Below are 19,926 nucleotides of genomic sequence, written 5' to 3'. Positions count from 1 at the left end.
ATTTGGTTAGTTTATTTTTAAGGATGCATAGACCCTTTGCATAAATGGCAATGTACATCCTAAGCCTCACATTCATGTGAAAAATCCTTTGTCTAGAGACACAAGTACGAGGCTAAGGATGTACAAGGTATTGTTATTCAAATTTAAGTGCCGTTTATGCAAAGAGTCTATTGTTAACTGTGTGGATAGTGTATTGCAGACTTGCAGAGGAATTTTTTGTGCATTGTTTTATATGTACTTCTGAGGTATTTTGCATTCTTGTAAGTTACCAACCTTTTGGTTTAGCCATCTGATCATTCACTACAGTTGAAAGAGTGTTAAAGACAGGAAAGGAATGTATCATGCCATATGTCTGGTAATGGCTGACATACTTGATAATTTCTTCATACAGCAATGTGCTTTCAGGAATAGTGAATACTATTTCAAATTTTAAAATTTGGGCTAATGTCAAAATGTTGGCAAATTCAAACTAGCTGAATTTCATGCATCATGGTTCTTGTAGAAAAGTCAGTCTGCAAGACAACCGTTAAATGAAAGAAAGTGAAAAAGCCCTGAAAAGAAAAACTGTCACCCTTTCATTTCTGTGTCACTGTCCCCACTTGGAGACCAAACCATACCAGGTGAAAATCCAACCTGGTTTTACAGTTTTTTTTCCCTGAAAGTATGCTTCAGAAAAGGAATGGAACTTTATTTAACCCATTAACTCCTCAGGTGACCCAGGACAACCCCAGGTGACGAATGAAATTGTCTGGTGTTAAACAGAGTAAAATCTGTTAAGTCTTGCGCCCAGGAGTCAATGGGTTAAGATATAATAATAATAAATAATAATTGAAACTTATATAGCGCATTTTTCATGCCGAACATGATCAAATGCGCTTTACAATTTAATAAAAATTAATGAATAAAAATAAATGAAATTACAAGCAGTTATGATTAAAAATAAATTAATGTATAGATGATAATAATAATAATAATAATGATAATAATAATGATGATAATAATAATAATAATAATAGTAATAATTACAAGGTAAACAATAAATATTTGACGAATTAAAATGTATAAGAATTCCAAATTAAAAGCTTGTTTAAAAAGATGTGTTTTGAGCTGGCACTTAAAACTTGAAAGAGAGTCAAGACTAGATATTTTACAGGGCAGATTGTTCCAAAGCTTTGGGGCTGCGTAACAAAAAAAAAAAAAAAAAGAGTGTAGTAGTAGTCTTCTAGTGCTGGAGCTCTAATTGGGGATATGGATAAACTGAAATCAACAAATTAACACAAATCAAACCAAATGTTGGTCTTTAACTACCCCTAACAGCAAAGTGCCTTTTGTGGATTAGGTGTTCCAGTTATTATCAAGTTGTTTTTCTGGGTTCCTTGATTACATTTAGCCTGGTTGCACCATCTACCACATTTCGTTTTAACACCTACATGGTGTGTATGAGCTGTTTGGTCTCCCTATTCCCTACATTTTGCCCAATTTGGGTGTGCAACTAAAATACCAGTAATCATTATTTCTTATTGCATAAAAAAGGACTTAACCAGAGAATACAGCTCCTTTTGGGAAAAAAAAATTACTCCTTTAGCAAAGTATTTATTATTATTCAAACTATTTGGCGCTTTACTGAACTACATGTAAGCTGCCATTGGAGCTTCAGGCATACATTAATTTAGGATCAACTGAGATAATACATGTAGTTCACTGAACAGCAGACTATCATCTTCTTATCATTTTTCCAATCAGTCCGAAACCAAAATCCTTGAGGTAGATTAGTTGCTGCAAATCTAGGGATCTGGATGTTGCAGTATGGATCTCAGCTATGGTCCATTCCATTATTGTCACAATTTTCACAAAACATGTTATTAACCCACCTTGGTCTGTCTTTAAAGGTGCTATAAATAATTTGTGCCTCATACAGACCTCTCTGCCATCGAGCAACATATACTTCCCCTTGTTCCTAACTTAAATAGAATAATTTTATTAACCCATGGACATCTCAAACGAACTTGGACGCTCCCAGTTGACGAATGAATTCGTCTGGTGTTAGACAGTAAAATCTGTTAAATTTCACTCTCTGAGGTGCATGCATGTTATGTGCAATTGATGAAGAAAATTTTCAATGGTAGCCAAACTTGAAACAAACAATACAGTTCCACAAATTATTTTTTGCAGTTTGCATGCAAAGATGAGTACCACAGGAGCAATATGACTATCAACAATAATAATTTTATTATTTAATCAGTTATGCAACTTTCATCGCTTGCATTTTAGTCATGATTTGATTAAACATCATTTAAAATTTTATACATTAATTCTGAAATATGGCTATTGTCATGTTTGTTTTCTTTCAGTAGTTTGTGTCTTTCACCTTTCTTGTTTGCTGTCATCAGTACTGTTTTGCAAACTTGTTATTGTTTTGAAGATAGTTTTGCCCATTTGAAACTATCAGTGAAACATGTAATCCCTTTTCATCAATACTGCCCAACATTAAGTCCCTTGGAATTGTTTTGGTAGGTGTGGGGAGTCTGGTTAGCAAAGCTGGATATAAAAACAAAGGAAAAAGAGAAAATGAAAATGGCCTCAAAGTTTTATGATCGGATATTAGTCTTAAAGGCATGGAGAGGAATGAAGAACTTCAGGTCAATAAGGAGACTCAAGCAGCTACGACATGGTGTGTAATTTTCATTGATTCTTTGCTAAAAATAACAGCTAGAGGTCAAAAGGTCATCAACAATTTAATTCTTTTGAAATTGTTTAGTTTGTGTTGGAGAAGTCATTATAATATGTATTGCTCTTTGCTCTTGACATAGAATACACAGAAAACTTGATATACCTGTTATGTTTCTTGGGAAACTGGAGGAATTAATTTAGCTCTGTAATATATTGATGTTGGCTTTATACCAAACTACCTTTCGTTCATACGCGTTTACTTCCTTCAGTTCATATTCACATTTGACACTAGTTACTGTACATGTACAGAAGTCTAACTTGAAAACTGAAAGAGATAGTCCCTGCATAAGTAAAGCCTTCTTTGATTTAATTTACTTCTCTATTGTTTTGGCCTCAGATGCTGCTAGAAGGCATTTTTCATCTATGTTGTTACAAAAGTCATTTACTTTGTGGGTGGTAAGGTGGCAAAGACAAACTGAGCTTTCTCAGTTTGAGGACCTGATCAGCTTCAAAGGAAACATGGCTGTTGCAAGGAGAGCTTTTGTTAGCTGGAAATACTGTATCCACTGTTCAGTCACAATAAATTTATATTAAAAGATTTCTTTCTGCAATAGAAGTTGGCACGTAAATTAGTATGCTTTCATATCAGTGGTGTCAAAAATTCAATATTAATTCTCTCTCTAACAACAGTAAATCGTGTGTTGCCCTTGAATAAATGCAATATACTGTAATTAAATGTCATAAGGGGCCCCGGTTTTTCTATTCACCCTGCACTAGATACAGTTGTGAAATATTGGATTAATTACCATGGTGTGTTAACTCCACCTATCATTTTTCCTTATTTACCCAATTCATTTGATGAAAAGTTGTGTTACCCACCCACGTAAATGCCACACACTAAGTGATCAATCAGCCATATTGCCAGCATGGTTGTCCTGATAGTGTAGTGGTCATCACACCCGACTAGTGATCAGGGGGATGTGGGTTCAAATCCCGCTCAGGGCAATTACAGTTTTCCCCATTTCCCCAGAAGCTGTCCAGTGTTGAGTTTCCTGTAACTTTCTCTCAATTTCTCCTCAACTTGGACTGTGAATCCATTTGCGATCCTCCTGGGGGTGATTCGTTGTTGGCTCAAGGGATCTACGTAACTGATATATTAAAAAAGATATATTAAAAAAGAAGCGGGGACGGACAACTTCTGACGTTAAAAAAGGTTAAAAAATTTAATAAAAACGTAAAAGACCTTCAGTTACTAACACTTTGAATAAAAACGAACTTTAAATGAGATTCAAGTGTTAGTGATTACGTAATTACAAGTGGCAACTATCAAAGAAGGTGCAAGATCACACAAAACAAAAAGTAGGGCTAATTAATAGACGACAAAAAAGCAAAATCAACGAGGCGAAAAATATTGAATAAACTAAAAAAAGGGGGTGCTACGAAAGCAATTAGCAGGGCTTATTATGATTAAAATCATAATAAGTTCGCCAGGCATGGCCTCTGTCCACCCAGCACCCAAAGGCTGACAAAATTCAAGAAAAGGGCCTTTCAACGATAAATCATGCGGGATCGTAAACTATGGGAGAGGAAATTAATTATACATGTAACAAATTCTGTTTTAGTAACTGAAGGTCTTTGACCGAACCATTTTTATTAAATTTTTTAACCTTTTTTTAACTTCTGAAGTCGACCGTCCTCGCTTCTTTTTTCACTTTCTACATCCATTCATGCTGACAATTTTGTTGGCCTGAAAGATCTACCTACTGCTATAATTATATACACGCTACTAAGGATGACACTCATTTACTGCCAGCTCTATATTCTGTTGGAACAAACTTACCTTTCTTGACCAGACTGGAAGACATTGCTCTGAAGCATGCAAAGTACAATAAGGAAGATCTTGCCGTGCGACACTACAGGCAGCACTTGTTGGTTAGTTCTCACCTATTCTTGCTGAAGTTTTGTGAAGACTCATTGCAGGATTATGTAGTAACAAAGTGATACTGCTTGTAATGAGTGGTCTGATTAATGGAAAAAGTAACAGATTTACATGCTTAGGGAATCAAAATAGGTCTAAGTAAGCCATTTAGGTTTAATGAGTGGCCTTTTTCTTTTGTACGCAAAAATTATTTGAAGTTTAAAAAGGGTTAAAACATTTCCATATCATGAACACACAGGCAGTCCAAGCTCCGTGCGAGGGAAGCGCCAACACATGGCCGAAAATATAACGATTTGTATGGGAATCCCGATAAAAGATTTTCAAGATTTAAGAAGATGTATGTAATGGTATAAAAAAATTCTCAATTAATGGGGTAGCGTCATACTTATGTTGCTATTTTCCACATTCAACGCGATTTGATTCGCGATTTGAGCCACTTTATCATACCTGGGTGCCCTTTTAGCAGAGGCCTTTTTTCTTTTTGCGTCCGCTAGGCAAAGTCTCTTTTCCCGTACTCGTTAGCCCAGTGAACGTAAAAGAAAAACCTCTGCTAGCAGGATTGCCAACCGTATTATACATGTAAAATCCCAAGGGTGCGCATGCCATCTATTTATTTATTTCACAATTTGCCAACTATTTTAAAAATAATAGGTTGGCAGGATGATACCAGGGGGTTCTACCCTCCTCGCACTCTCACGCGCAACGCCCAACGCGCGCGCGCACACACGCACGCAAATGAATAAATACTAGGACTAGTGAGGATGATTACATAATTTGAGAGCGTAAATGTCTGAGCAATGAAGAGTTAAAAGACTGAAGACTAGGTGAGGACATCACTGACATGTGCAGGTAAAGAGTTTCAGTCACTAATGTAACGATTAATGAAAGAAAAGTTGAAATAATTAGTGCGGACGGGTTTTGGCCGAATCTTGCAATCATTGTTAGATCTTGTGCGATTGGCATCTATAAAAGCAAAATAGCGGCGACTATTAATGTCACAGTAACCAAAAATCATCTTATACATGCATCTGATTCAAACTGAAGTATTTTCTTCTGGGTTCGAGGGAGTCCCACTTTAAGTTTAAGAGTCTTTCGTGATAATCAATGTCAGAGCCGCATAATAGGCGGGTTGCTCGTCGTTGAATAGATTCAATTGACTTGACGTGTTTTACTAGGTGCGGATTCCAGGTAGGGCATGCGTACTCAAGGATTGGTTTAACCAGTGACTTGAAAGCTATACCGCGATACGAGACTTGTTTGAATAACCAAAAGTTCGCCTAATCAGGCCTAACAGTTTGTTGGCTTTGGCGCAAATTGAATTAATGTGGTAGTTCCAAAAGAGGAACGATTCCAACCATACTTTTAAGTGTTTGCGTTGGTCCACTGCTGCTAATTCGTTGTTGTTCGATGAGTATCGATATAACAGCGGGTCTTTCTTACGTGAAACATGCAAGACCTCGCTTTTCGCGGGCTTTAGGATAACGAGCCAACCATTGCGCCATTTCGAGGCAATCAACAGATCTTGTTGAAGTTGTTCGCAGTCTGATGTATTGGCGATGTGATGATGGAAAACAGTATCATCAGCAAAAAGATCAGAGTTACAAGTCACCAAGGAAGGAATGTCAAATATTCCACATAAAACGTTCCCACTGTTACCATACCAGAATCAATTCATAAAGATTGAACTTTCATTTTAACACACCGTCAACTCGAATCAACGCAATAGCAGCCCTGCGAGCTACGTTAGGCGGTAGTTTGTTCACTCGATCGAAAGGAAAAACCATCGGCCCAGTTAACAGACTAAGCTCTACCGGGGTACCACACCGTACTTTGTCAACGACAATTTTTTTTATGACCTTGGGTCCTCTCAGGTCGAAACCAACTTGACCGCATTGTCTTGGTCGTCCAATCACGCCCCCTTCGGCTTCAAAAACAGCGTTGAAAGATGGCTTTAAAAGCCAGGAGGCCTCGCGAGAATGAAAGCAGCAGCGTACAAACTGAGGAGAAAAACTCAATTCTTAGATGGATGTCATGGTAGGTTTGCACCTTCATGCAGCTTTTCTTTAGTTAATAAGACATTTGCAAATGTTGTTCGCGACCTCCAACATTCGTTACCTTTTTCGCATCTTACTTTCCTTGCTTTTCAATCTTAATGGACGTTTCAAGCATAGAACGATATCCAAAGTAGCAACGTTAGCCTCCTTTGAAATCGATTTTGTCGTTCAAGCGCGATAGAACAGCGATGAACGCGAGAACATTACACCACTTCCTTTCATTTCCTGTTCCCACCGTAAATAAATTTAACTAAAATTGCTTTTATTGAATGTGAGCACATGTAAAGAACTTTGGTTCACGAAAACGCTCTAAGTCGCAAAGGAAATGTTCGATTCTTATCACACTTGACCTTTCTTAGCGCTTTTACCAAGTCCCTTGTGACTCTTAGTTGACTTCAGGGATCAGTGGCATTTGCAACCAACCTTCACATTTTACACAAACAGAAGTATCCCACGTAAACGCCACCAAGCGTCTTGTTCCTTTTTCACAATTTGTCGCAGGGGGTCAAAATCTGCTAGCGGATATGGACTTAGGGGCTCCAAATCCACCAGGGGACCGCCTGCAGTAACTTTACTCCAGGGAACAGTTTCTTTCAAATTGCGACTTATGCGTGTGCAGACGGTATGAAAAAGACAAGAGGAAAATTCCTTTAAGAACATCACGTTTCAAGAATATATAGCTATAAAGGTCTACTGTTCGCGTTTGCAGCTGTTTCGATAAAGGTTGTCGGAAAAAGCAGAAAAGTACAGCAACAATCTCGAGGTTGTGTAGGTACCGGTAGTTTTTAATCCACGGATTCTAGACTGTAGCTATTTCGACAAATGCTAGAAAGTGGTACTAGACGTATGGCACATTTATTTGGGATTTGACAGCTAAAAAAGGCAATCATGTCATATCCCACATAACCTTTCGAGACTGTTACGCAACACTCTTTTACATTCGGACAACCTGCATACCGTGAACTATCGCTCAAAAGCCTCTCGATGATAGGGTACATTTGCCTAACAACAGAAAAATACAACCGATTTTTTTAAAAGCCCACCTTTTAAAAGCCCACCTCGATTTTTTGCGACCTCTTAAAGCGTCCCTTAGAGCCAGTTGACGAAAAACGTATTCCGATCAACACTGTCGTATCTGATTCTCGTTGCAAAACCGTTCGCGGAAAAATCTTCAGCTTAAGTCAAGCCGTACCCGTCCTCCTTGGGGGGTGGGTACGGCCACACGTAGCAATATAATCTTTATATTTATTATTTGATCAGTTAGCCGCCTCGTACGCGTTTCCGTATTGAAAAATATTGCGAAAAATCCCTTTCCGAGGGCCGCACAAGGTCGAGCCAGGTCAGGCCGCCATGACTTCGAGCCATCCTCGGCGGAGCTCGACATTAGTCTCCTTTTGGACCTTGGAAAAAGTTCTCTGGTACCGATTATAAATGTTCCATGTTGAGACTCGTTCAAAAACTTGCACAATGTTTACGTAACTTATCTGTGCATTCTTACCTTCTTGTAAGGCCGTAATTCAGTTTGCTACTGACTTACTGTATCATAACAAACTACCGGCTTTATAAAAACAAAGCGAAAGAGACAGTTGGTGCCTTAATGCAGCTAAGGATAGTGGAAAGAAGCAAGAAGATTAAATGGGTGGCTTTGTCATAGACGAAATGAAGATTCAGGTACATTGAAAGACAACTGAGTAAAATATATTCGTGACTAACTTGTTTTGACAAAAACATTATTGGAAAGGAAAGGAAAGACAGGAAAGGAACTTTATTTAAGTGTCTAGTCGTTCTAGCGCTGGAGCGCTAATTGGGGACACTGTAAACTGAAATTAACAATGAAAGTAAATCAAGTCAAATGTTGGTTTTTGAGGAGAGGGGAAACCGGAGTACCCGGAGAAAACCTCTCGGTGCAGAGTAGAGAACCAACAAACTCAACCCACATATGACGCCGAGTCTGGGAATCGAACCCGGGCTACATTGGTGGGAGGCGACTGCTCTCACCACTGCGCCATCGCAAATTTCTCTTTCGTAAACGGTCGATGCCATTTATAAAGAAAATTAAAAGAAACAAGCTAAGAAAAAATATTAACAAAAATTAAGACAAAAAAGGAAAAAAAAAAAACATTTATAAAAGAAAAACTGGAGGAAAAAGAGAATCGGAAAATTTCAAGACTTAGCCCTCACCCTAACCCGAACCCCAACTTATATGACCAGCGAGACACAACTCCCAGTAACCGCAACCTTCTGAGTTCTTGGACCTAATGAGTGTAATTCAGAACTAAAAAATGGCATCGACCGTTCTGAGAAATGGCAACGACCGTTGCTGCGCCATCCCTGCACCCCCTGTTCTATTACTGTAGTAATTAAGTACTGAATTTTATTGTACTATAGCTATTGTATTCTTACTGAAGGTTTTACCGTGTTTAAATAAAGCATGTATGTATGTATGTACGTACGTACGTATGTATGTATCCATGTATGTTTAAGAACAAAAAAAAGGAACTTGAGAAGCAGTGTAATCCATAGCAAACCTTTCTTAATTAACAACCAAACTTGTTTACCCTTTTTGTTCTCTAGAAGCACGAGGTAGAAGCTGATACATATTTACATCTAAAAAATTCCCTTCATCTTTCTGCATAACATGCTCTCTCCCACGGACTTGTAACCACATTACCATATCAACATAGCCTGTAGGACACTTGACTTCAACTACCAGAATCTTGCAAGGCTTGCTTTTCTCATGCTAACTAACACTTTTGTGATTTTAAAATTGGAATAACAATGGCACACAGAGATAATTCTGGTAGTTGCAGTCAAATGTCCTATTACTGATTAACAATAACATGTGTTTTTTTTTTCACAGCACACATTACATTATTTTGTGTTCCTTTCACCCCAGGGGGAGGAAGGAAGTCTTTGTGTTTGAGTGGGGGTGTGCTACTGGGGACTTCAAAACCCTTAACCTAAATCTGACTAAGTTCAGGTGTATTAAATGCAACCCTATGCTAAATCCCTACCACATCCCAGATTTGCTATATTACAGAAATTTGGTCACTATCACAAAAGTGCAGCCAAAACTGGAAGATCATAGCCTACTCTAGACCAAAAAAAACTCTGATGTCTATAGTCCCTATCTCACACTAAACTGCTTGAAATCCATACCCTTCACAGCAACAGCCCCCACCCCCACAAAGCTTTCACACAAATAGGCACTCACTGACACAGTGGTTTTAGATCAAATTTTCAGGACAGTGTGTAGGTAGCCACTGTTGGTTGTTGGTTCTGTTGACTTTGACAAAGGCCATGTGCTAATGACGTCATTATCACCTGAGACAACCACATAACCTACCCACATACAACTTAACATTGAACAATCTGATCTAAACATCACTGGCATCACTATATGCTGCCAAAATGTGAAGCAGTCACAAAAACATATGACAAAAATGATTAACAGCTACAGTTGAAACGGTTAACAACTGTTCACCGAAGTAGAGATGGCTTTTACAGCTTGCTAAATATTAGACTGCTTGCAGCCCCTTCTGAGTTGTCGAACTGCCTACTTTAGACATGCAAGCGAGCCGAGGGAAGAATGGTGACAGCGAGATATAGGCTTTATCCCCATTCTACCCTCAGCTTGCTTGCATGACCAAAGAGGGCTTGACAACTGCCAGCAGTCTAGCTATTAAATATCCACTACTAGCCATCAACATGGAGGTGAATAGTCGTTTTAGTATGTACTAAAACAGTGAGATAATAAAGCACAAAAAGATGATTTTAAATGATTTATTCCTGCAATGAATAAAACATTTTTGGGTACAAATCCTGCAGTAGCTGGTGAATAGCAAACATTATTTTGGAGTTTGAGTAGTCCCACCTTCAATGATGTCATCAAGCAGTGCTATTTGTGGGCAGGAGCATTGCTTGACAACACAAAGAATGCCTGCAAAGGAGACTAGTATAGCCATTACCCTGGACTGTCTTGAAACTGGCTTATCAATCTTGCTGTTAATGAGCAGTGTGTTCCTGTGTTCATGCGAATATCATACTGAAACCAATAAAAGAACGTCTTGCTTGTAGTGAAAGGTGATGAACCTGAACTTGCTAGCCATGTGCTGCAATTCAGTTTTCGGTGGCCCACTTTCCACCTAAAGAATGCATGCCAAGCAGTTTGTACAAGTTTTTGTTTCTGGGAAGGTGTCCTGGTGATGACAGAGATTGGATTTGAGTAAGTACTAACAAATTTCAGCAAGTCTTATTTGTCCGAGTAAGCTGCTCTTTATTATCCAAATCAGGGACAATTTCATTATTTTTTGCATCTTGATAAAATTTAATAACTTGAATGATATTTTCTCACTGACTGATTTGATTCAATATCTAAATGAAAGAATTTGATCATAAAACAATACTTACTGCTATAGCTAATTGGACTTGCACACATCATACAAGAACAGCCGTCAATCTGTTAAAAATAAATGTTTGGTAATACTAATAAATTTATAAAATTGAAAACACTGGAGGTCCAGTGATATTTATTATGGACCTGGAGGTTTGAAAGAATGATAATCTACATGTATGCAATTAAGCAACCAACACCTTGTTTTTGTAGGTAACTGTGACAACAAGAGAGCTGAGGCAAAAGCATTGATTTTTTAGCTACATAAAGCAATCTATAACTTGCCTTGGTGATACCACATTTTGTATTGCAAAATGTCTGAAGAAATAACCTGTCTTAACAAAGGAATGCACTGTAGTCCAGAACAGGAAATGTCCACTTCTGGTTGCTGTCAGCCATTCCAAACCATTTTAATTTGCTTAAATTGATCCCTGTTATTTTTGATAACAGTGATGAAATGTATCTTCAAACTTCAAGACTTTTGATAAGATTGCTTTCAGGTCTGGTACTACATGTACCTACAGTAATGATCATTGTTACCAATGAAAATCATTGCCTGAAATTGAATACCTATATTAGGATCTCAAGCTTAACCTCTTAAGAACTGTAAAACCATACAAAACAACAATGATGTAACATTATTAAAATTCTTAATATTATTAATTGGCAGGGAGCAAAGTCAGAACAGATCAACTCAGATTGGTCACCTTGGATCAAGTGAAAAACGGTTTTGTAAACCAACACTATTCAACATTTGCCCCAATTTCACTTAAGTTACCTTACATGTTAAGATTAGGGCTAGGGTGATTTCTAGAGGCCTTATCTTTTTTTTGTAGATCCGTTAGGCTAGCATTCTGAGTTGATCTTATTATTAATAATACAATCTATAAATGTTTATTTTCTTGCTTACCAGCAAAATCTCAAGAAAATACAAAACAACAGAAAAGAGCAGACAGAAAATAACCAACCAAGGTGTTTAATAGAAGGGACATAGCGTTTGACTGCTCCCATTGACACCTCAAATGCCCTGGGACGCCCCCACTTGATGAGTAAAATCATCTGGCATTTGACAGAGTAAAATCTGTTAAAGTGCACCTAACCCCAAAATATTTTTTTTGCTAAAATGAATCTTTGCACCTGTTTGAAACGCATTGTGGCCATCTTTTCATTTTTCTAAAAAATCCAGTCATTTTATAGGCTTCGAAAGTTGCGAAAAACCAAGCATCTTTTGTTCACGACCGAGTCAGAAGGGGAGTGGGTCTATTCCTGATTTGACGTCACAATCTACTTTGCATGCATTTTTACAAAGAGTTAATGCAATGTAAATCAGTTTGTGACGTCAAATCAGGAATAGACCCACTCCCCTTCTGACTTGGTCGTTAACAAAAGATGCATTGATTTTCGCAACTTTTGAAGCCTATAAAATGGCAGGATTTGTTAGAAAAAGGAAAAAATGGCCGCAATGCGTTTGGAACAGATGCAAAGATTCATTTTAGCGAAAAAAATATTTTGGAGCTAGGTGCACTTTAAGTCTCACTTCCAAGAGTCACTGGGTTAAAGATTCACAGCAAAAGAAAATCATGCAGTCAGTTTCAATGTGCATTCAACTGGGACCTAGAAAGTTTCTCTCTTCCCTTACATGAGAAATGAGGAATAAATTTGCAGATGTTCTTGACTCAAAGATGCTATTTCTCACGCAAGTAAGATCCAGCTGTTGCTTTGAAAAACCAACATTCCATCATTTCAGTTTACCATCATTTTTAATTAAAATTCTTAAATTCTGTGGAAACAAAGATAAGTGTGACTAATTAACACTGCATACTAGATAGATCAACAGAGCAATAATTATTAAGTGCTTGCTTAGCATGTCATGCATACAATGTAGATGTTTTAATTTTCTTTGAAACAATTCCGATTTTATTGACAATTTCAAGTTCATATAGATAAACAATAATGCAATGAAGTGATACAATGTATCTCTCCCCTTTAACCGATACTGAAATAAAATTATGAGGAATTGTGGAAGTATCTAGTGAAGAAAAGTCTGCCCTGGATGCTACAATAAGAGCAGACAACTGCAAACTTGCCAGTTTATTTAATGACAGGCTCTACGTAACTTTTGTGACTAATTCACGGCTGCAGAAGCTGGACAACTATTGTTGGATGTGCCATTGGGAAGAAAGCATTGGGGGAAACAACAAATTCAAACCAGAGGTTAGAACGGGATTTGAACCTGTGGCAACCACATGCAAACCCAATGCCCTAACCACTGGACCACACAATGTAATTGCACCAATTTGTTTAATGGTCAAAATAACAATTCCACTTTTTTACAACAACACTCTGGCTTCCCAAAATTCAATCAGACTGCGACAAACTACCATTAGCCCCAAAAGTAATGCTTCCTGTAACAGCATGTGTATGCGATCAAACACTATCCCTACCAAGCACAAAGTACATGTACCGGTAAACCTCACCAACCAATGTTTTTAAGGGGCATAATTAAATTTTGCCTCATACATGTAAATGTTGCAAATAGGATTTTACTTTGCCAGGCCCTGCCATTGTTCCCAGGGCAGATTTTTTGCTGTTGGCAATGATATTTGTACTTAAGCCCATGTGTACAAACTGTAACAGGCACTTTTCTTTTATGGTCATGGCTTTAGGCTACCGGGATGGTTGTTCTCTATAAATATGGAATTTTGTGTTTGGGATTCCACAACATTTAGGCTACTTTTGAGTGAGCAACGTATGTCTTTCTACCTTGTGTCATATCATGAAGAGAGCAATTGGGCTTGAAAGTGTTTACCACTCAATTTATTGTGTCCTAAATGTAACTACTGACAATATATGTTACCTCTTATAATAAGATACTGCTTAAAATACCTTGTAGCAACCGTATTCTGATGCGACCATCTGCATTAGTATTCTCTACAATCCTAAACTTCCTGTCATTCACCAGGTTTGCCATTGGAATGCAGTTGTGCTTTGGAATAGCATTCAATAGGGCTTCTGCTAGAACTGACTTTGACGATTTAGGAGACACTTTTATCCCATAAGCTTGACACATTGCTGCCAATTGAGACTTGATGTAGACTCGACTAAGTGGGCCTCTGCCTTGATGCTGGTGAATAAAGGTGACCAGACGACTGTGCGATAAACTTTTGTTTTGACTTCGGTCCTTTAGAATTTCCTGCAAAAGAGAACAACAAAAATGACAAACTACCGGTAGTACCTGATCTAGAATTTCATTTTTACGAGTCAATATATCCCAATTCAGCAATTTTCTGATCAGGGACATTTCCAATCTTCCGAGGGGCACATTGTTTTTCACTATATGTGTACATGTACGACACTGTCTACTGTTCATCACGGTTTATGGTACACTCACAAAACGTCATTTACATTCATTGAAGTGTATTATCACATCAAGCTCATGTGCTGGTTTGTAACATCATATGAAAGGTTAAATACAAGGCATTACATTTATGATCCAATCCCCCTAAATACAACTGGTAAGAATCTTTTTTTCAAAGTTACTGACAAAAAATTAAAGGGATAACTTTTTTCAGTCTTCCTATAAAAAGCTGAGGCATAATTTACACCAGAGACAAATAACGTGTCTAAGACGGATCATGCTTTGTCTGCAATAGACCAATTTCATATCATATCATATCATATCATATCTCTTTATTTACCCTTGGATTTTAGAGTAGCTTAATTGGTGTAGCTAATATCCCCGAGCATTTACCCCCCCAACCATGACACACCACAGAAGACAGACCACAACACCGGGAACTATATGCCCTACAGGTACTCTTTGCGACAAGTGTGCGGGTTCTTTTACGTCCCATAGGATTATGAACAATGAAGGGTTGTGAGACAGGACCTTCGGCTTATCGTCCTTATCCAAGAAGACGAGAGTCTAACCATTTGCAGATGTAATTACAAAGGCAGCATTTTCTCCTCAGTTATTTAAAGGCCCTGAGTGTTGGTCCGGCCGGAGTTGAACTCATGACCTCCCGCGTGACAGCCCGGTGCTCAACCAACTGGGCCACTAGTGCGCGGTTATAATATCGATATAAATGTACTAAAAATTCAGTCCTAAACAAAAAGCATCATCTTGAAGCTCTGGGGAATAAACTCATACAAGTCCTTATATTTATTCCCCTGAACCTCAAGATGATACCTTTTGTTTAGGGCTGAATTACTGATCTATTAGATATAAATCCACTCCAGTGTTTAGGGACCAAAATTCTTTGTCTGTTAGCTCGTCTTACAGACTTGCTGACAGATGAACCGATAATTTGAAGACTAATTTTGGTCCCCAATTCTTTGTAAACACCGCATTTTTTTCTACATAAATTGAAGAGAAATCTGTCTTAGATGCATAGTGTTATTCGTCTTAGATGAGAATAATAATATCATTCGTCGCTAGTATAAATTCGGCCATTCATACCTCGACGGATCAGATCATACGTGGAATGTCCCTTTCAATCTGAATCTACTAAAATAATGTTCTAAAATGTATTTTGCATGCCATGAGAATCAAGAATAAATGCTACTATATTTACCTTGTATGGAACACTGTCTGTCTTTTCTTTATTCTTTTCTTTGCTCTGCAAAACTCTTTTCTCTGCATTCTGTTGTTCTTGCCTTTCTTTGGAAAGTTGCTCTATTTCACATTTTGTGAGATACCTCTTATTAGTGTTTGGATGGATTCTGGTATCCCTTGATAGCCTCCTACGCTTAGACCTGGTACAGAGACGTTTCAATTTCCTGCAGTTCATACAGCAAACGCCATCTCCATGAACAATGCTGCAGTTGCTGGAGAATACCCTGGTTTCGTCAACATTCTTGTCGGTTGTTACTTCAGTTAAATCGGTGTACTTTCCTACGATATGTGAAAGCATAGTAGACTCTCCATTTTCCATTATTGATCCTTTGCAAAGCTTCCCAATTTCAATAAACTTCAAAATCAAACTGATTCTCTGACTTAACGGGTATCGTTCCATGCTTGTAACGTCCATTAAGTTTGAAAGGTCATTTTCGCAACCATGAGAAAGTAAGGAGTAACGAATATTGGAGGATGGCGGCAGTTGGGTTACCCTTACTTCGAGGGAAACTCGCTGGTTATTGAACGACCACGACTCACAACGGAAAAATGACACAGTGTTCGAGTGGTCGCTAATCTTACTCCATCCTCTCTCCAGTTCCATGTTACTTTGCCTAAATTCTTCAAAAGTCTCCTGTGTATCGATCACTTGCAATTTTTTCCTTAAGTATAAGAAGGAGCGGTGTCGATCTTTGCTTGGTCCACGCTTCACGAATTTGACATCCTCTCCCCAAATTTCGCGAATTATTCTTCCAAGCATATGAGGATTCAAGTTGTGGTTTAAGTTTTCTTTGTGTTTAGATGCTAATGTTAAAATTTCTCTAGCTTGAACAAGTCCATCTTGAGAAAATTCGTAGTTGCACAGTATCCTAGGAAAATAAATGTTATAATTTCCTTGTTGAAGGTTTGATAAATACAGTCACGATTGTGAACAGCTTTGTTAAGGCTAAACTACAGAATTCAGCTCCACATCATCCTAGAGATTCTATTGGCAAACTGGCTCCTTTTACTCTTTACATATAAAGATTACTCATGGGCCATTCCACCGTCAGGGACGTTACATAAAAAACAACCACATTGCCAGTTCATCAACATTAAGTGAAATTTCCTGTGAACTATCAAAGTGTTCTACAAAACCTGCTCTAAATATCTGCACTTTGGTCATTGTGTTAACTGAAAATGTTGAATTCACTTTCACAACAATTGACAATTTTTCAAGAATAGTAGGAAAATTATAAAGGTCACAGACGTTACAATCACTGTCATGGACGTTACAATGTGAGAACAAGTCAACTATTTTAAAGTGTAGATCACATTCTTTTTGCACTATAAAAGGTTACTTGCCCATTTAAAGTGAATTGAATAAATTTGTCATCATTTTCTCAATTAATTGCCATTTCCTGTCAAACCCACGAGAAACATGTATAAAGGGTGTTTTGGGGATATTCCATTATTTTTACATCAAATATCAATTACTCCGAGATAGCGAACCAATCAGATTGCTTGAAACACCAAGATCACTGAGTGAGTATATACTAATTACTGATTACTGAACTGCCAGAGAAATTGAACCTTTAAATGGCCATTCGTAGCCCTGTGTTTCATATACAAAATGTCTGCTAAGTGTAAATGTGCTCAGGATGAGAATGTTGCATTTTTTCAACCATTTCAATTGTTGGTACTCAAGTCTAAGAAGTGTAACGTCCGTGACAAACATCCATGACGAACTTTTGTTGTGGATTAATACACCTGTATCCAAAATGTTACAATTTACCAGAGTTTTGTCTGTATCAGAGAGTTTCTATTGGATTCTTAGCTTTGTAGCAGGATTGTCTTGAAAATCTATCACATAGTTATTTAAGAAAAGAAAAAAAATGGACTAAATGTCACGGATGTTACGTAACGTGTGTGACATTAGTTCATATTGTTGCTGCCATTTCTAAAACTTATTTTGGAAAAAGTTGCCATGAGGAATGAATTGACTCCACTGTGAGGTTTTTTCTAATAAGAGTGTTTGGAGTCCTTTACATGTTCCAAGATTGATTTTATCCAGTCAAAATTTAGCATTATGCATAATACTTGCTGACAACAAAAAAAACCTAGAATTTGAGGACCCCCCCTGAGTAGACCATTGTCGCCAGCAAAGTGGAATTTTATTTTCTGAGCACTATAACATGTCCACTTTGTATTACTGGGTATAATTCCAACTAATACATCTTTTGAAAATTCTTGCTTGTAACACCACTCGTGTGGAATTGCCCTCATGCGACTCGTTCTTTCATTTCCACTGGTCTCGAAAGTGGCCCTGCATTCTGTAATTGCTGAATGTCCTATTAAATAATCGGTCAGTGTAAAACGCAGACTGCAGACCAGGGGTAAAAATGCAGATTGAGGTTATAACGTAACTGTTGAAAAAGCCCAAACCCCTTAGAAATGCTAACCTTAGGCCTAATTAGGTCTAAAACAATATTTAGGCGTAACTGTTAGCATTTCTAATGGGTTTGGGCTTTTTCAACAGTTAGATTGTAACCTCAGTCTGCATTTTAGCCCCGGTCTGAAGTCTGCGTTTTACACTGACCGATTAAATAATAAAAGCTGCATGAAGCCGCAAACTCACCATGACTTCCATCTAAGAGTTGAGTATTTCTCTTCGGTTTGAACACTACTGCTTTCATTTTCAGCTGGATTTTCATGGTCATCCGAGCTAGGACTATGGCACGCCATTTCACATCGACAGCAATGAGTAGCGGATAGCACTGGAAACAAGTAAATGATAATTCGGTGATGCTTACACCTATAGACAACCGTGAACGGAAAATGGCAGCCGCAATTAGTTCCTCGTCGAGACCTTGGCCCGGGAAGATAATGAGGAATTTTTCAACTCTTGCAAAAATGCTCCGGCGATGTTGACAAGGCGCTGGGAGACGAATGCGCTTCTGCTCCTTTAGACAATTTAGAAAGTAGATAAGAGAACCATTTCCTACTTGCGAATGATCAAAAAGGGGTCAGGTCTTTGATCCCTTTTTGATCATTCCGCAAGTAGGAAATACGAATGCTTGAAGCGCTGCTTATTAGTAATTTATTTTAGAAATTCATGTTTTCTGTCTATGATCAGAAGCAATAAATTATGGACACTTTTTGGCGACCGAAATTTTGCAAGAGGCGACTGAAAAAAATTTCTAGTCGCCACCTCTCCCCTTCACCAAAAGGTTCATTTCGGACCCTGCTCAAATGTTAATGTGCTGCTAACAGCTTGGAATTGTCAGTTTTACAGTTTTACAGTGTCCCCAATTAGTGCTCCAGCACTAAATCTACTAGACACTTAAATAAAGTTTCTTTCCTTTTCCTTTCCTTTCCTTTCCTTTCGTCAGTTTTAACCTGAGAGGACTCTAGGTGATTACAAAATTTGTTGTTGACAAACTGCGGTTTGGTACCCTGGTTAGGGGCTCTGTTTGTTGACTGTGTAGGGTCACCATTCCAAATGTCCGACTTGGCTCCTGAGCGCATCTTTCCGATGGTTTTTACTTTCGATCGAGTGAACAAATTACTGCGTGACATCACTCACAGGGATGCTATTGTATTGATGGTGGGTTGGGATGAAAGTAATAATAATAATTGTAACAGTGGGAACATTTTATCTAGGAATACGTTGACTCCATTTGGTGGGCTCCCCAGCTGAATGGAGAGTGTAGCCTTGAGATTTTGTAATTTATAGGGTTGGCAACCCAGGCATTTTAAAATGGCTCAATTTGCATTGAATTTGGAAAATAACAACACAGAAAGGAAGCTACACAATGGCAAATAAGGTTAGCGGGGGTTTCATTAGACGTCCGTCACCGGCGGACTATACCAGTGTCGACATCACTGTCTATGTTGTCAGAAATTTATCTCTCACCCAGTTGCTACTCTGCCTTGTAAAAACCCTTGTAAATGACGAGAGTGGCTGCCGCTTAGCTCAGGCATCTACTTCAAAAGTTGTTGAAACCCCTGGGTTTGGCTTTTTAATTGAAAAATTATGTTGTATAATAATATTATCCTCTTAAATCTTTTATTTGGATTTCCATACACATCCTTTTATTTTCGGTCATGTTTATTTCCATCACACTAAGCTTGGACTGCCTGAGTTGGAACATCCTAATTTCTATGAAATAACATCCAGTATTTTTCTCCTCTTTTTATTCTTGCTTGCAGTGAAAAAAATATATATCACCTTATTTCAAAATTACAAGATTGTTTGAGAGTTTCTTTTTCTCTG

The 19,926-nt window shown here is 38.0% G+C and overlaps 3 protein-coding genes across 5 annotated transcripts in view; 2 read left to right on the top strand and 1 right to left on the bottom strand.

The window, feature by feature from the left end:
• The window catches only part of LOC138043133 (cryptochrome DASH-like), a 5,089-nt gene extending 2,783 nt beyond the window's left edge, over positions 1-2,306 (top strand). Inside the window, exons 2-3 of one of the 2 annotated variants that reach the window (XR_011131189.1) lie at positions 1-620; positions 1,206-2,306. The exon at positions 1-620 is cut by the window's left edge and continues 1,802 nt beyond it. The gene's annotated coding sequence lies outside the window, so the exon portion shown is untranslated. The other variant, XM_068889265.1, reaches the window with a different exon arrangement.
• Positions 1-19,926, top strand: part of LOC138043129 (protein SFI1 homolog) — a 70,961-nt gene that overhangs the window by 20,134 nt on the left and 30,901 nt on the right. The window contains exons 9-11 of the mRNA XM_068889262.1: positions 2,515-2,671; positions 3,068-3,229; positions 4,532-4,602. Of these exons, the coding sequence (XP_068745363.1) occupies positions 2,515-2,671; positions 3,068-3,229; positions 4,532-4,602 (390 nt within the window). The remainder of the gene's footprint in view (positions 1-2,514; positions 2,672-3,067; positions 3,230-4,531; positions 4,603-19,926) is intronic.
• Positions 8,414-18,440, bottom strand: LOC138043134 (uncharacterized). Of its 2 annotated transcripts, none has more exons than XM_068889266.1 (5): positions 18,289-18,440; positions 15,631-16,540; positions 13,943-14,249; positions 11,074-11,122; positions 8,414-10,862 (listed from the first exon to the last, which is right to left on the bottom strand). In XM_068889266.1, exons 1-4 carry the CDS (start codon positions 18,393-18,395, stop codon positions 11,118-11,120), a joined length of 1,329 nt encoding a protein of 442 aa, XP_068745367.1. In that variant the 5' UTR covers positions 18,396-18,440; the 3' UTR covers positions 8,414-10,862; positions 11,074-11,117. The 2 variants fall into 2 exon arrangements, with proteins under 2 accessions (XP_068745367.1, XP_068745368.1); XM_068889267.1 differs by having other exon boundaries at positions 8,414-10,708.

This window comes from Montipora capricornis, chromosome 3 (assembly GCF_036669925.1).
Source record: "Montipora capricornis isolate CH-2021 chromosome 3, ASM3666992v2, whole genome shotgun sequence".
NCBI classification, from domain to species: Eukaryota; Metazoa; Cnidaria; class Anthozoa; order Scleractinia; family Acroporidae; genus Montipora; species Montipora capricornis.
Note: the sequence above shows the minus strand (reverse complement) of the source record. Positions and strands in the feature narration are given on the sequence as shown.